At 45.8% G+C, this 16916-nt stretch overlaps 4 protein-coding genes across 4 annotated transcripts; 1 reads left to right on the top strand and 3 right to left on the bottom strand.

Moving 5' to 3' along the window:
- Window positions 1-3333: 3333 nt before the first annotated feature.
- On the bottom strand, window positions 3334-5008 carry H6S33_002677 (uncharacterized protein; the record flags this gene model as incomplete). The annotated part of the gene is made up of 9 exons (XM_044834040.1): window positions 3334-3356; window positions 3494-3533; window positions 3607-3769; window positions 3847-3890; window positions 3947-4130; window positions 4268-4428; window positions 4494-4513; window positions 4601-4623; window positions 4740-5008. The coding sequence occupies 9 exons, from the start codon at window positions 5006-5008 to the stop codon at window positions 3334-3336; spliced, it is 927 nt and encodes a 308-aa protein (XP_044692838.1).
- Window positions 5009-9692: 4684 nt separating this feature from the next.
- On the bottom strand, window positions 9693-11379 carry H6S33_002676 (uncharacterized protein; the record flags this gene model as incomplete). The annotated part of the gene is made up of 2 exons (XM_044834039.1): window positions 9693-11192; window positions 11254-11379. The coding sequence occupies 2 exons, from the start codon at window positions 11377-11379 to the stop codon at window positions 9693-9695; spliced, it is 1626 nt and encodes a 541-aa protein (XP_044692837.1).
- A 1128-nt stretch (window positions 11380-12507) lies between these two features.
- H6S33_002675 (uncharacterized protein) lies at window positions 12508-13676 on the top strand (the record flags this gene model as incomplete). The annotated part of the gene is made up of 6 exons (XM_044834038.1): window positions 12508-12551; window positions 12614-12633; window positions 12763-12813; window positions 12871-13220; window positions 13296-13445; window positions 13521-13676. 6 exons carry the CDS (start codon window positions 12508-12510, stop codon window positions 13674-13676), a joined length of 771 nt encoding a protein of 256 aa, XP_044692836.1.
- A 1270-nt stretch (window positions 13677-14946) lies between these two features.
- Window positions 14947-16667, bottom strand: H6S33_002674 (uncharacterized protein; the record flags this gene model as incomplete). The annotated part of the gene is made up of 5 exons (XM_044834037.1): window positions 14947-15012; window positions 15074-15181; window positions 15242-16099; window positions 16175-16339; window positions 16491-16667. 5 exons carry the CDS (start codon window positions 16665-16667, stop codon window positions 14947-14949), a joined length of 1374 nt encoding a protein of 457 aa, XP_044692835.1.
- Window positions 16668-16916: the final 249 nt, after the last annotated feature.

The raw sequence follows: 16916 nt of genomic DNA, 5'->3' as shown, positions 1-16916 counted from the left end.
AGAACAACCATAAGCATAAGCCCAAACCAAGGGTCCGTTAATTCACTGCACTCGCTGATATGAGGTATTGATTAACAGAATTATGCTGCCATCAATAGCTAAAACAGCTCCTTTGCTATCAGAATATTGAGGCACTCATACAGGTAATTTGGGTGTATGATGCTTCCAATTTATCCTGGGCGATATTCTCTGATCTAGGCGTGATTTTCGGCATAAAATGAGGAAAGTAAAAAGACCTCAAAGGTGATTGCGGTCGGCCTATACAAATAATTGGTGTTGAGGAAGGTGGGCGTTCCTAACTAGTCAACGCTGAAGCTCGTTGAAGACCATTAGCGGTTCAAAGTACCCCGTCCCTCTCACCAGTACAAACGTTGGACGTCAACTTAGTGAGTGAGACACTGGAGTAACGCTAGACTGTTGAAACTTCTAACATTACCCTTGGTATGACAAGTGTAATCCTCGGCGCTCAGTCTTCCTATTTTCTTACCCCTAAGATTGAGTTCTTCTCCTTCTCAATCGTTTACCGCTCGGATTGAGTAGTGAAGTTCTTTAAGCTTCATTTGGTGGTTGGTTCTGGAAAGGGCTTCGAAGCTCCATCACGTAAGTCGTTGTTGCATACGAGATATATGTACTTTGATTTGCCGTTGTTGGGTTCACTGGGGCTTCTTCCCACTCGCTTAATGTTTCGTGATGGAGAGCAACAGATCTGTCCTGTAAATACTAGGATGCCGCACCTACAGAATTCCATAGCTCGAAGTTTTGGTCTTAATTATCGCTATTAATGAAAAGAATACAATGGGGGTTCTGGGGGTAGAATCTTGCTTCACCTGGTTTTTAAACTTGTAAATTGATATAGCGATGGTATGGCTTGCGTGAGATAGTGGCTTTGAAGTTCAACTTGTTGGCTCCGACCCCTCTACTCTCACCTTCTACCGCTGCAATAGTTGGTTTTTCGTGATTGACTTTTTTTCTGCGCCTTGAAGGGCAACCTCTTTCGTATAGACCAGTCTAGCGCCGTTTTGAAGTAATTGATAGCGGGAAGGTGCTGGCTCAGCTCAAGTCCGTGGCCCCGACCTTATTGCTCAGCTATTGTTGGGGTCGATTCGGAAACAATTATTGCGGTGATACCTTAGGGATTGTATTCCGGTTTGTCTATGGCATTTAGAAATCATGGTTGGGCGTGGGATTTCATTGGATGTGATGGTATCCTAGAGATACAAAGAAACCCGTGGCATTGTAGTTTTCTACCACAGATTACGTGTATGGCATGAAGCGAACACCCGCTCACCTAAAGACATGACGTTAGCTCATCATACACTGTGCACTAGCTACAGAAGTGTTAGCCTGCTAGAAACCCAGCACGTATCCCTTCGTCTGTATTCAGCACGTATGCCGCGCCTTTCTATGACTACATATGTTTATGACAGAAGGCGTATTGGGAAGCAATTTGTACGATGCCCAGTTAGCACGGCGAGTGTTTACCCTACATCTGCTATCTACGTGTATTTTATGACTAATTCTAGGCTTACCAAAGTTAGGGTACTGATGGTTAACCTTTAACCAGCTGGAAACAGTCTGGTAGGGCCTGAAAAACTACCTTCCAGACAAAGGTATTAACTGTGGGAAGAGCTTGGGTTTGAATCCCAAGTATGGTTGTTTTTAGTTGTTTTTCTGTTCTCTTTTGGTTGGTCTCATACCCATACCGGATTTTTTTATCAGTAAAGATTATATAACAATGCCACAACTGAAATCTCTAGCACCCTTGGAGTGGTTCGAGTATCTCGTTTGATAATAAGGAAATGGTGGGTGTCTTGGGTGTTTCCATATAGGGTGGATACCCACCTTAGTGCTCTTCGCGTTGCATCACGACATCGAGTGATCCAATGTGATTGATTTAGCGAGTGCTGCCTCATGAACCGAACCCCGGAAACAGTTTCTTCTACAATTATGCACCACACCTCTATACCCACCGAAACAACCCGCTCAAAACTTTTACACAGTAAATACTCCCACCATGAGCCACACTTACTCCAAGCACCCAGCGACAAGCAGGTTCACCCTCCACCAATCAAAAGCACCGGTCCCATCTCCCCGCACATGCCGTTGATTTGGCATAGCGATACGAGCTTGGGGAAACCGACTTTCTACCCGACCAAAAAAATGTATGTCTCAAGCCGAGTGCTCCTTCCCAGTCTCGCTCGTATTCAGCCATTTCCGTACGTGCGCAAGGAACAACGGCAGGAAAACGAGAGGTACGTATGCTGTTTTTCCTGCGTTTATGGCGCATGTAATTGCAATTATTTCTTGCGGGGATACAGGGGACGCTCCCAACATCGCGCAGACAGAACGTACTGTATGGATTTGAGCAGATGATCACGCACACCATCCTGTTTTGTAGATTCCTCCGTCCGGCAGAACTAGGGTGTTCTCTCTCATGTTCATCAAGGCCGATATCCAGAAGACAGTGGGTAAAAACCGCACTTAGCCCCCCTAACCTACTACATGTACCTAGGTACCTAGACTGAGTTCCTACATGTAGGTTGTAACCCAATCCTTCGAACACAATCGATGTCATCTAACTCTTCCCCCCCCCTCCCCTTATCTCTCTTGTAGGTCGTCCATTGAGATCGCTGTCTTGCCTGAGGACAAGGTGGGGCTGTTTCACAGTTCGGATGTGCGAACGTAGAGTAGAAGCACAATTCACGCGTGGTGTTACGTACATACATGTACATGTACTCTACATATAGGTAGCCTCGTGGATGACAGGTGGGCTACTCTGCAGCTGCCGGTGGGACAGTCAGTAGCTATCAAACCTTAAAGTAAAACCTTAAAACGCCATTTCACACGTAAATTTAATCAGGGGGAGAACGCTGGGCCAAAGGTTGAAACATGGGGGAGATACACTTCCTGCCCCTGGACATGAACAAGACGCGCAATAATGTGCGAACTAGACTCGCGTGGTTTTCACATCATGCAACTACCATGTGTCCCTACATGCAGAAGTGCTAGAATAAGAGCCCTAGCAACTTCAAGCCAAACATAATCAACGAGCCATTGAGAATAAAGATTTAAGATCTGTACTATCAGCTATAGGATGTTGAGAGGCACCCAGTAAATGACAGTATGAGCTTTTACATGTATGCAAGTCTTCGACCCACCCTCCCCAGCTCCCCTGCAGCAAGACCCAGTCCCAATAATAAAATTTAAATTTCCACATAAAAATCATTGGCCCTCACTGCATAACTGATAGTATATGTACTGAAACAAAAAAGAGCGAAACAAAACCAACTCCAACGCCAACGCCATTCTACCTCTCCCCATAAAGACAAATTATTACTTGCCGGCGCTAATTTCGACTTTGTACGATATCAGCCCATGGTATCCTACCCTCTCCCACCTGCGTTCCTCCTGATCATGCTCCATTGGTAGCTCCATGCCACTACCGATCCCCTCAATCTCGACAACAATCTCCGTCGTCTTCGTCACGACCCACTGGTATTGGCTTGATTGCGCGTCGGCGGTACTAGGTTCTGCTACAATACCGTGAGGAGCGTTAGTTTCCGGTACAAGCGTTGTAGTAGTAATAATCGGAGCAAGTGAATCCACAAATGACATATTTGATATCTGCTCGGACCCGGCGCGAGAGATTGGTCGCAGTTCTAGCGACGATGGTTCAGGCGTGTGGTATGCGAGCTTCATGATGAGGTCCGCCATGCTAAGCTCAACGTTGAGCTTGCCCATCCAGGCGAGTGTGCCGTATTGGAGCCAGCTGTGTGCGAGTGCGTATTTTTATTAGTTTGAGGCGCGCTGGTGGGCGTGCTTAAGTTGGTATCTGGGTAAACTTACACGAAGGGACTCGCAGGGAGCCACATTAGGCCCAGAGCGATGGTCTAAAGATTAGTTAGCGATGGTAACTGTAGGTAATTATAGGAATGGGCAAACTTACTTCAACTGTTATCGCGGAATACACAAGCACGAGGTTGTGGCTAACTATTGGCTTATACTTGTCGAGCCCGGGATCGATGAGTGTTGCCTTTACGGTTCGAATGAAGTATGTATTCAGAGCGATGTCGAGCAGAATTGTCAGAGTTCCTTGAACCTCGATATAAACCTTCGAAATCTGTGTGATTCTTCATCTGTTTCTTAGTACTAACTTCTAAAGAAAAACAAAAACAAATACTAATAGAGGGCGATGTAGTATAGCCATAGACGTTCGTGAAAACGAAAATATGTACGGCATAAGCTTGATATTGATCCGAATACCTACTTCGCTGAGATCCCAAGTCGGCCTGGAATCCAGACACTAAATGTCCCTACTATGAAGACAGAAATTATGGCTAAGCACCCTATTCGTACTCTATTGTTGAAAGCTTTGTCAACAGCTATAAGCTCGATTCGGTTGATGTTGATCTGTAACAACGCTTGTGCCTGACGAATAGTAACGTACAATTAACTTTAATTCATCCCGCGTCTATGAGACAGGTGCTAAATACCTGAATAGCCCATAAAGCAACTTTGAAAGCGGAGAAACTACGTTAGGTTCAAGTTCTCAATAGAAATACCTTCAGATGAAGTCATCCAATATGCCTGGCCAACTTACCAAGCGGGATATAGAGCCCAAGTCTATGAACATATCCCCCAGTCAGCATCTAGACAATCCGCGTGTCTTCGTCTCGTGAATGAATACTAATCAACAAGGTAGAGAGAAGAAAGAAAGAAAGAAGGCAGGAGAGACTAACTGAGGTCTAATATGATGCTGGTTAAGGATCCAAGCGAGTACCCCAAACACCATTATCGAAACATAGTTCATCCAGACCCACCAAAAATAAGGTGACCTATACCTCTTCTCCCGAGATATTGTTGACGTCTGTCTGTATGCTTTCCACCCCGTCGAGTAGCCAAATCCAATAAGAATTCCCCAAGCAATAAGCGTGAGTTCGCGATCTAGATCCGTGAGTGGCGCCTCATTCTCAGCAGCAGCAGCAGCAGCAGCCTCCGTATCCGTCATTAAAATTTCAGTGGTGCCAAACGGCGAAGATATGGTGACGAGGGATTGTGCCCAGAATATATCAATTCGGTGTGTTTCCTTTCCCTTTTCCTTTGTGGGGGACTTCTTGAATCTTATGCTCCATTAAACGTTGCGCACCAAGGCTATATCCTACTCAAGTTAAGTATCGCTCGGTTTCAACTTGTGAGAGAAGGTACGCCTATGGCACTGATTTCTGCCTATTGCGAAGAGCCTTCGGCCAGTTCCTCCCAAAGGATAGGGTGCGCTGTGGCGTCTACAGTATTATGCGTGTATGGAGAGGACGCTCGGATCGCCCGCTTTGGCAATTCTACTCTACATATGCACCGCCAAAACTCGAAAAGTTGGCTGTCTCCGTCCAGGGATTACATATTACCATTCGAGTGATTGGTTGAATGATATCGATCTGCATAAGAAGTTTCCCATAGAAGTAATTTTGATCTAGCCATTCGAGTTATGGCGGTACTCTACATGTAGTTACTCAGGATGCAGGGGTCTAAAATCGAGATAATCTACATCATGTAGAGTTTGGTACGGGTGCCACTGTCACCGTGCAGGGATCCAATTTGAAGGTTGGGGAATCCTATAGTACGGGACGGTCTGTTATAAGTACCTACATGTAGGGACGTCGCTGAGATCTACCTTTCACTATCGGCTATCAGTATAAATTTTCCAAGATCGATAAGGAATTAGTAAACTGCACGCATCTAAACCTGTGTAATTGGATTGAGCTGCGACCCCAAGACATGATAGACAGCTATACTACCAAGTTATTAGACAAGGCGCCTTATAGTGCGATCGAACCGCAGCACACGGTTTGTGTCTTTCATGGGAGAGAATCAGTGGTATGCTCGTCTTTCAAGGACTTTCCAGCTGCAGGAGTTGTGCCGGACTCCACACTCATGATCATCCATCGGTGTTTGAGATAAATTCCTTATGTGGAGTATGTACTAAGATGAGTTCGTCCTTAAAGCAGAGGTGCTGAGGTTCTAGTTGTATACCCCAGACCCCCGGCATGTTTAGCAATATAATCGGGAATTGCATGTGGCGACTTCACCGCAGAGTACTCGAGGTGCGCCTTTACAACAAGATACCCCATTTTTGTTATGTAATTGTTTCTCCAGTGGTGCACTAACCGGTAGTTTAGGGACAACCTTTGAGGCAACAAGTGTAATAATTGGCATAATATGCCACTGAAATGCGTTGCAAGACAGATGTTGAAAGTAGCAGAAGTGCCAGCAAAAATCATTTGAATGAGATCAAATCTCAATCGAGTGATATCTGATGATATGGAAATCAATTAATGGAATGATTTGGCATCTTAGATCATGTCTCGCACCCGGCAGTATTCTTTTGTAAGATCAACTGGAGATGTTCCGGAGAAGGGGGAAATGAGAACCGGATAGTAGCTATATCCGAGTTACGATCATTTATTAGAGATCATTTAATAATAAGTTCTGTGCCACCGGTGGTAAGTACAGTCACTACCAAGAAGTCTTCGTGATGGCACACACCACGCCCACCAAAAAAAGGGTACAAAGTGACACACCAAAACACAAATATCTTTGAATAACTTCACAACCACAAAAGATATTAAAATTGTGTTTGGTACAGGAGCAGATATAGTATCCAAGAGACTTTCTATCTAATCAAAAGTAATAGATTCTGTGATTGTGAACCTATACCATGTCCAAAGTGACTATCTACATAAGGTGCACCCAATCCTAAAGGCAATACACCAAAATTTAAATAACTCGACACCAATAGCAGCCGTTAACCTTTGCTTAAACGTAGAGCCTCTTGAGGGCTATACCTGCTCTCATCTCAAACGGAATTTTAATATCTGTTGTGGTTGTGAAGTTATTCAAAGATATTTGTGTTTTGGTGTGTCGCTTTGTACCTTTTTTTGGTGGGCGTGGTGTGCGCCATCACGAAGACTTCTTGGTAGTGACTGTACATACATGTACTTCGCAGCTGTTGGTACCCTATAGCTAGTCCAGCCGGCACAAATACATGCAGTTTGCTTCCTATTAAGTCTATAGATCTAACGTTCTTGTGGACCCTGGAGAGAGCTGTTGTGAAAATAGGGCACAAAACCGAAATATCATATTTATCTTCATAATCAGGGAAAGGGGCCTATTCTCATATTTTTTTGCAGCTCAGTTTCACAATTATAAGAAACACTGAGACAAGCTTCACGCAATCTTCACACATGAGAGCGCTCATCTTTGTGTGCTACAAGAACCCAAGGCGCCGTCATCGCTGACCGTCGCATCGATGCCAAGCTCATATCAACCAAGAGGTTTCAGTTTACTTTTATCTTCTGTCTAGTTTCACTTGTGCCCTCCAACCCCAAATCTCCAGTCAGCTCTCTTTTGTGTATGATTATAAAAAAAAACGATTGTATGCAGCACATATGCTAGCAATCGCAACTCCACGATCTAAAGAGGGCACTCTTAAACGACTTAGGGTAAAAAGGAGCCGATTGAAAGGGAACGGCTGTCGCATGAAACACTACCGTCCCAGCCTCTAGCCTCCACCTGATATTTCTCCGGCTTGGAAGGAAAGCTATAAGGTTATGTAACACCGTATACTTACAGATAGGCAGATGCTCTAGATCGGCGGATCAGATCCATTTTCATGATGCTTCCAGATAAATAGAGTACCGGCCGTATGGTACAAACTCTCGTTACCGCTGGTTTGGGGGGATAAAAACAACAGCCATGGATTTGGTCCGATGCCCAGTGATTTGGCCCAAAGTTCCGGTATGAGATAGCCATACTCTACTAGGTCCACAACAATAACCCACGAAAAGGCCCAAACCGAGAAAAATGTCAATCAAGTGGGCTGCAGGACCACAAATAATGGTTGCGGGGGAAAGTACTTTGTAGAATTCAAGGACTTTGATATGATAGGTTGTGCATGCGGGTCATGTTGTTGCGGACTTCCCCGGAGGCGTTCCACAATCTCATTGCGAATATGGTGGGGGTAAACCTTGACACGGAGTGCCGCGACATTGACTTGCTTACTAACACATACTCTACAAATTACGTGCCAAGTACTTTTTTTGACCATACAAGCGACATTGTCCCTGCTAAATATTTTTATAACTCAACAAGAAGAATAATTTCGAAAAATAAGAGTATGTAGAATGATAGAGCAGGTGAAACTGAGTAGATCTATCTAATAAAATTAAAAATATGTGTGGTGGTTGATGAGCTATAAGTGGTCAAAGTTGAGGTGTCCAAACTACTCCGTGACAAGGCTTCTCCCACCATACCTCTGAACTTTGGGTCCGTGATTTGAGCAAATTTGAAAGGTGGAATTTCCTGACTCGACTTGGGAAAAAAAAAGAAGTCAAGAAGGTTTCTGAAGCTGTGACCTCTGACTACTAGAGTAGGCTAGCCACCTGTATGTCTTGCCTTCTTAAACTGGCCACCTCTGCTAAACTGTCCGCTAATGTCTGCCAGTTACAGTAGCTACATGTATCATAGGTACCTTTTCCAAGAAATCGAAAGTATCTACCTACACCTCCTATAAGTGGGATGCGGAGAAGAATCTCCAACAACGAAGGAAGAAACCAGTCTTGACTGTGGCGTACAAATGCTCCCACGATCTATTTAAACACAGCTGTAGAGGTATTAGACTAGAGGGGAAAGCATTCAGGTTCGTACCCATGGCTCTCATTCTTACTGGATCCTAGGCTCCGCGCAACATCTGTGAATGGACTCTAGCAAAGATGAACCACGATCGAGGAACGATGGGGGTTTTCTGTTTGGGAGGCTTCAAATTCCCGATCTCGTGAAAATCCGGGAGAGTGAGACCCTGCTCGGATGCTTAGAATGAGAATGCTCAACTACATGTATCAGGTCCCGGCATACCGTGGCCATGTGATGCCTCTCATCGGCGTTCCCCCTCCAAAGGTACATGTTGGTATAATATGTAAAGTACTTAGCTCTCCAATATACACAGTGCTGCCGAGATCCTAAATGCAGAAAAGGGGGCATGGCATACATGAGCGTCTTTAATCCGCGATGCCGGCTTTCCCCGTGATATCCTCAGTATTCCCGGAACCCGACACTCCGCGCAATTCATTTCTTTCCTGTGGTTTAAAAGGATCAATTCTTTGACGATGGCCATGGAGTCTACATGTGCATATAGGGTTACACGCTGTACTTAGACGTGGCGACTTCCAAGCAACGATGCAGCACCTGTACCTGCATACACGTACTTATGCTCTGCATGATTTAGGGTCTAAACTTCTTATTTTTGACAGGGAAGACAGGATTTCATCCCTTATTTAGCCATATATATGAATCCTTTGATAGTGCACATAGAACTTCTATCAAAATTCTTCAACTCGCAGATAAAAAAAAAACATGACCACAGTTTTCTCTAAGCTTGGTTCCGTTGATATAGCACATGAAAGCCCATCGATGCAGCGAAATAATAATAGAACAAGTAGAACATGCACGTTAGGTACAGCGGAAGAGGTATAAATATGTTCCATAAATTTAATTGCTATTGTACAGTGGGAGATCCTTAAATTCAACATTTGAATATTTTAGGCACAAAAAAAATAGAAAGAACACCCCCAAGACCCCACGGGAATGTTACAGCTACTGATTATATCTTTTTCCGGTCTATAGCTCTACTCAAGCCGCCACTACCTTCCAAGCTTGTACCTCTTGACCGTCGCCCCCAAATCCCCAATTTTGCTAATTTCATCCGCCGAGGCCTGCACCACAATCGTTGGCTTCCCTGTACCATTTCCCTTATTATTGACTTTGCCCGAAAGCACCCTTTCCGCTACCCTCCTCAGGTCTGCGACCTCTAGAGCCTCAATCTTCCTACACATCTCTAATACGCCGACCTTCTTCCCGTGGACCTGCACCTGTCGTCCCAGGTCCTCAAGTTCTACCATCCGACTCTCCAGGTTCATGAGCAGCGAGCTCTTTAGCTGCTTCTTTGCGCGATCTACCTCGGCCTTCTTTAGCCCCGAAAACCCAGAGTTCGTGAAGGTTGACGCAAACTCTCTTAGAATAACGTCAACGAGGGCGTGCCCGGCGCCGGGCCGACATGATGCTGCGATACCAAAAAGACCAGAGTCGCTGTAGCCATGGTTGAAGGCAACACAGGACTCAATCCATCCGTGCTGGTTGAGGACATTGGTGAAGAGACGGGAGTACATGCCCTTCCCAGGGCCACCGGCAGAGAAAGAGCCACCACCACCGAGCAAGGTTTGAAGTGTGGCGAGCGCGTAGATGTCTGGGTCTGCTATCCCAAGCCCTTCGAAGGCAATATGGATGTGGGTAAATGTGGGAAGATGGGTGGGTCCGTCGAATGGGGGGAGAGAGACGATACCGCCGGTGTAGTGTGATGGGGCGGTCCCGGGTGGCGAGATGCTTGATGAAGACAAGGCTTCCGCGGAATTCGATGCGCTGGTGGAGAGATTCTTCACGAGTGGGATTTTGGAAAGAATGCTGGAGGTGGCTGAGAGCGGCGAGAGGGGCTTGGTAGATATTGATTCGGCTTTCATATCGCCAAAGTACTGCTCTCCGAGAGATACAGCTGTTTTGTGGTCCACGCCTGCAAAGGCCAGCACTATCCTCTCCGGACGATAAAATATACTTCTGTATTCCTGAATAACATTTCTATCAATCTTTGTCAATTGATCTTCCGGACATAGCAGCGGATTCCCTAGAGTGTTATCTTTATATGCCGCAATATGCATAAGCTCCGGCAATATCATCTCAGGCCTCGACCATATCTCTCCAATTTCATACTGCGCCGTCTCCAATTGCTGGGACACCTCCGCTTCGCCAATTAACGGGTCCCGAATCGTTTCAGCAAGAATTCCAACCATGCTTGAGACATCCTTATTGAAGACCGCAGACTGGTACATGAGAGATTCGCGAGCAGAGGCGCATTGAACATGACCGCCGAGCGAATCGAGGATCTCAAGCATCTTGTCGGAAGACCTTTTGGTTGTACCCTTGAAGGCAAGCCGGTCCATGATGTGGCTTACACCCCTCAGGCGATCTGTTTCGTAGCGTGATCCTGCATCAATGTAGACACCCAGTCCCGAAAAATGACCGGGAAGGGCTTCAGTGGCTATTCGGAGTCCATTTGGTAGCGTTGTGATCTCGTCGAGCTCTGCGGGGTCCTAAGACGCAACGCCATTAGTGCACTGCCTACATACCAGGTGGGGCAGTAGCATTACATACTCGACTCCCGGGAGATGAAACTGTTGAGGCAAAAGATCGTTTGAAAACACCTCGAGTTATTGAGGGCGATTTCACAAGCCAGGGTGCTGATCGCAAGAGCGATTTCGAGGCAGATGAACGGAGCATTTGGAGTTGAATGGCGCTTTTCTCAGAGGTTTTCAGGGAAGGCCTTATCAAGTCTGCGCTATGTTCCGGGTTACCCGGCTTTGGGTTTTGCTTTGCTTCTAGAGCTAGGTCAATTGGTAATATTATGATGAGAGGGTTTAGCTATGAGTCGTAGGTATTATAAATTGAAGTTTGTTACAATTGTTGCAGGGATATTGGGTGTAGTAGGTGATTTTTGCTAGGCGAAGCGCCGCTTTTACGACAACTCCGAGTGATCCTTTGTGATAGTGAGCGAGTAAGCCTAATGGAAGCGATTACGAGCTAGCAAGCTACAGCCACATTAACTACATATAATGTAATTGTGTGTTCTCGAGATCGATATCAAATGGGACTTGCAATTGAGAGTCTAGATTTGTAGCCATCTAGTACCTATGCACATAGCTACTTTATAGCTGGCTAGCCGGGAGTAGAAATAGTGGGGAGCCCTTTCTCCACTTATACAGGTACTTAGGAATTCTCAATATTTGAATATACCCAAAGATCTAGAGTTTAGGACTTCATAATATGATCATAATTATCTACAGTACCAAAAAAGCGGGTGGATCCAGTACCATATCTGACAAAATACCGTAGGGTTACGGTATTGTTACGGTATTGCTACGGTATAATAGTTAGGATTCCGATTTAATTCGGAAGTTTTGCACAATTCCGTATTGGTACAGTACCTATTACATCCTCTTTTTTCGTACTGTAATCAGAGCTAGAGCTCATCTGTAATCAAGGACATATTAAAGAACAGTGTGGCGAGTCGAAATAATCTTTTTAAAAACATAACTTTGAAAAAGTTCAGTACAGCTATGGTTACATACAGCTTCATGTAGTCTCATGACCTCAGCTTGCACATCAAATACATGTACCCAGCCTGGCCGCGGTCGGGCAATAAATAAATTTAAGCAACCGCCAAGTAACATCGAGCGCCAGTGATATTCCATGATGCTAGCCGGGTAACTCATCACCGCGAAGTCGAGCCGCAGCTTCGAGCTCCCCCACTAATACCACCACTCACGCATTCGCTCCATCTCCAAATATATCCCCCCGCCTTCCATCGTTTCGGCCTTTGCCATTTGATATCTCCATCCTGCTCTCACAATGGCCGACAGATATTCATTCTCCCTCACAACCTTCTCTCCAAAGTATTATCGCCCCACCTTCCCCGAGAGTTTAAATGCTTAGCTAACCCCAAGTGTTAATCTAGTGGGAAACTTGTTCAAATCGGTATGTTACTTTTTGCGAAGCTTCCGGGATCATGGAGATAGACATCAAGGATATCGAAATGGAATTTCGGATGCTGGTGGATGGAAATGGATAGATGAACGGGCGGCTGATTCTGTGGCATTCTGGTAGAATATGCTCTCAACGCCGTAAACCAAGGTGTCACTGCTCTAGGGATCAAAGGTTATTATTCATTCTCCCGGTACGAAACTCATGGAAAACCTCTAACACATACTCCAGCAACCAATGGTGTTGTTCTAGCGACCGAGAAGAAGTCATCGACCCCGCTCATGAACTCGTCGTCACTCGAGAAGATATCTCGTATAACTCCCAACATCGGCATGATCTACTCCGGAATGGGCCCCGACTATCGGGTCTTGACCGACAAGGCAAGAAAGGTCTCGCACACAGATTACAAGCGAATCTACAATGAATACCCTCCTACCAGGATATTGGTGCAGGACGTTGCGAAGGTGATGCAGGAGGCCACTCAGAGTGGTGGTGTCAGGCCCTTTGGTGTCAGTTTGCTTGTTGCCGGATGGGATGACAAGCCGGCCGGCACAGGGCAGGGCGGACCAGCGCTATATCAGGTGAGCTACGGCGCTTGGGGGGAATTTGACTAGAATAGACGGGGGTTTGGAGGCTGATGCGGGATTCATACATAGGTCGATCCCTCTGGCTCATACTTCCCATGGAAAGCGACTGCCATCGGAAAGAGCGCAACATCTGCAAAGACCTTCCTCGAGAAGCGTTACGCTGATGGACTAGAGCTCGAAGACGCAATCCACATTGCTCTCCTGACATTGAAAGAGACCGTAAGTCCACGATAGCCTACCGCGATCTAGTGTAACACCCAAGCTTTTTACAGCGATTCTAACTCACTGTTATAGATTGAGGGTGAGATGTCCGGAGACACCGTAGAAATCGGTATTGTCGGTCCTCCAGCCGACCACCTTTTGGGATTCGAAGGTGTTGAGGGTGCCAAAGGACCTCGGTTCAGGAAACTGAGTCCCCAGGAGATCGAGGATTACTTGACTAACTTGTAGAGTGGTGGCCGGGGGGTAATTTAAAGTTACGTTTTGATTGATGTCTACGTAGAACAAAAAACCACTACCAGTAGAGGACTTTGTCAATACCCATACAAGATGGACCGACGCTTATCGGATAGTGATATCGTCCATTGAATTTGTCGCTGGAATGTGTGAAAGGTGTGTTTGTTGGGGTAAACAATTTCTCCGTACAACCACTCTTAACCACAAAATTCATGTTTCGTTTCGCCCGTGAGTCGTGAGTCAAACACCCGCCAAGCTCTATATCCGTCTAGCAGACAATCTATCAACTCAAAAATATATATATACATTCTAAAGAAATAGATCCAACCGAAAAATTCGGCCGGGAAAAGAGTGTGTGGAAGGGTAGATGTAGAGCAGTGCATATAGAACAGGGGTATGTGCCCAAATAAACGCGACAAAGCGATCATTGGCACCCCCCCCACCAGGCTACCACAAATCACGGTTCCGTGGCTGCATGTCCTCGAGCCCAGTGCGGGAGCGGTTGTCGTTGTAGGTGACATCTGCGTATAGAATTAGGCCGACGGCGGCGCTGATGTCGGCAGCGGCAATGATGGTAAAGCAGAGTAACTGCGTAGGTCGTTGTTTAATTAGCTATAGCTATATAGATGTCGGGTTGTTGGTGAGGGAAATGACTTACGTCGAAAAACATGGTTGGTGGTAGGTGGATGTTTGAGTTGAATTTTGCAGGTCTGTCTGCGACTGAGAAAGCTCTATTTAGATATCCCTTTATTGAAAATTTTAATGTGGGTTTTTGATGACAAAAGGTAGCTAATTTTTGGTGTCCCAAGTCACACTCCTAACCTACCTAGAGGGGAGACGTGGTGACTTCATCATTGGACTCGAAACAACCACCGCTTGGGAGAGTATCCATAACCAAAAAAGATAAGATTCATAACTCGTTAGAGAATAATATATTTACAATTGATAAAACAACCAAGAAAGAAAACCCTTAACTAGGAGAATACAAATACACCTTTACAAATGCTTATGCAGAGTAAGTAAAAGAGTTGGTGATGAAAACCCGGACACCTGAAGAAAAAAGCCCAGAAACCCTTGTAACAAAACCCCAGGACCTGGAACCAGCCGGTGTTTATGACCAGAAATAAAGGAATCTAACTGGAAATTACCCGCTGTACTTGAGGCGCACTGGACCAAGAAAACACAACACCATGTTGAACCCCTAGCTATTTATCCAACCTATGAAAACAAAGGAAACGAGATGCCGGAAATTGCAACCAAAAATTTAGTCGTCGAGGACATTCTTGTGGGACCTCTCTTCATTGGAGATTCCTTCTTCATTCCAGGTTGGCTGTTTATTGGTTATTCGTCAGCGATAGGGCTCCACGGACGAGAAATGGCGAAATACCAACCAATTCATTCAAGGCCTCCTCAAAGATCTTAAGTGCCCTATCGATCTGCTCCTCGTTTATGACAAGCGGTGGTGCAAGCCTGATGATGTTCTGGTGGGTAGGTTTGGCCTTTACGTGACATTGTTAGTTGCCTTGCTCTCAAGTAGTAATATATCGAGCTCTACTCACCAAAAGTCCCTTCTCCTTCAAAAGAAGGCAAAGCTCCCAAGCAGAATGCCCAGAGGTCTTTGACTCGTCAATGATGACTGCGTTCAACAAACCCTTACCACGAACCAACTTGATAGCAGGGTTCTTAATTGCGCGAAGTCCCTCACGGAATTTCTTTCCAAGAACCTCCGCGTTCTCGGTCAGCTTCTCGTCACGTACAACCTCAAGAGCCGCGATAGCTACAGCACACCCAAGCGGGTTACCGCCGTATGTCGATCCGTGGGTACCAGGCTCAACTGTGAGCATGATGTGTTTGTCTGCAAGAACAGCCGAGACAGGGTACATGCCACCAGAAATGGCCTTTCCAAGAAGAATGATATCAGGGCGGACTTTGGAGTGCTCGCAGCATAGAAGCTTGCCAGTTCTCGCAATACCGGTCTGAATCTCGTCACAAATAAGAAGCACGTTGTGCTTCTTGCATAACTCATGAACCTTGCTCAGATAATCATCATCTGGCACTACGATACCAGCCTCTCCCTGAATAGGCTCTACCAAAAACGCAGCAGTCTCCTTTCCGTGAGCTTCAAATGCTTCCTCCAAATCCTTGATATTGTTGTATCGGATTTGCTTGCCAGTTGAAGGACACCTAGATCCAATGTTGGGGAGGTATGGTCCGTAGTTGTCTCTGGATTCGGGGTCGTTGGACAAGGAAATAGCAGCAAATGTACGGCCGTGGAAGTTCTCGGAGGCGGCAAAGACGAGAGCCTTGTTCTCTGGAATACCCTTTACCTTGTAACCCCATTTACGTGCAAGCTTGATACCGGTCTCAACGGCCTCGGCACCAGTGTTCATTGGGAGCACCATCTCGTAACCAAAGTACTAATAAAACACACCACCTTTTAATACAAGGAGCTAGGAATAATTAAAAAGCCTAATGGGATTCTAAGATCATACCTCAGTAACGAACTTGGCAAAGACGGGGAACACATCGTTGTAGAATGCTCTCGAGGACAAGGTTAACCTCTGAGCTTGCTGCACTAGCGCGTTGACGATCTTGGGGTGACAATGGCCTTGGTTGACCGCGGAGTAAGCACTGAGGAAATCAAGGTACTCTTTGCCCTAAATGCACAAAGCCAATGGCGTCAGTCATCACTGTCCTTCCCTAAACCAATCTGTCGGGTCTTGTAGCATTCCCAGGTCCGTGGACCTGGGTGCTGCTATTTAAAAAAACCGGCGAGTGCATTTTAAGCCTTAAATGTGACGGACTAACCTCAGGATCCCAAACACGAACTCCCTCGCCCTTTGCCATCACAACGGGCAATGGGTGGTAGTTGTGAGCAGCATATTCATGCTCGTACTCAATAGCCTGAGCGGTGCTTTCAACGTGCACACCGGGGGCCTTTCCGTTCCCTTTGACAGTAGCATCCGTGGTAACTGAAGGTGACATCTTGACTGATCTCTACCCATAAGTTAGCTTCCAGTAAGATAGAACGGTGTCACGTGCCCTTCTTTCAAGTACCTGAGCAATTGTGTAATGGGTCTTGGAATTGTTTCTTTTGTAGATCTTTTGTGGGTAGGTTTGTTTCAACAAGCAATGGAGATTGATTTAGTGAGAAAGAAGGTGGCAAACTGGTAGCTAATTGATGCGCACAAGAGGCGAGACGGAGGGTTATATACACCTCTACAGATCCAAAGT

Source organism: Morchella sextelata (genome assembly GCF_020137385.1).
Source record: "Morchella sextelata strain SCLS chromosome Unknown scls_13, whole genome shotgun sequence".
Lineage (NCBI taxonomy): Eukaryota > Fungi > Ascomycota > Pezizomycetes > Pezizales > Morchellaceae > Morchella > Morchella sextelata.
The sequence above is the reverse complement of the archived record's forward strand: the minus strand, read 5'-3'. Positions and strand labels throughout refer to the sequence as shown.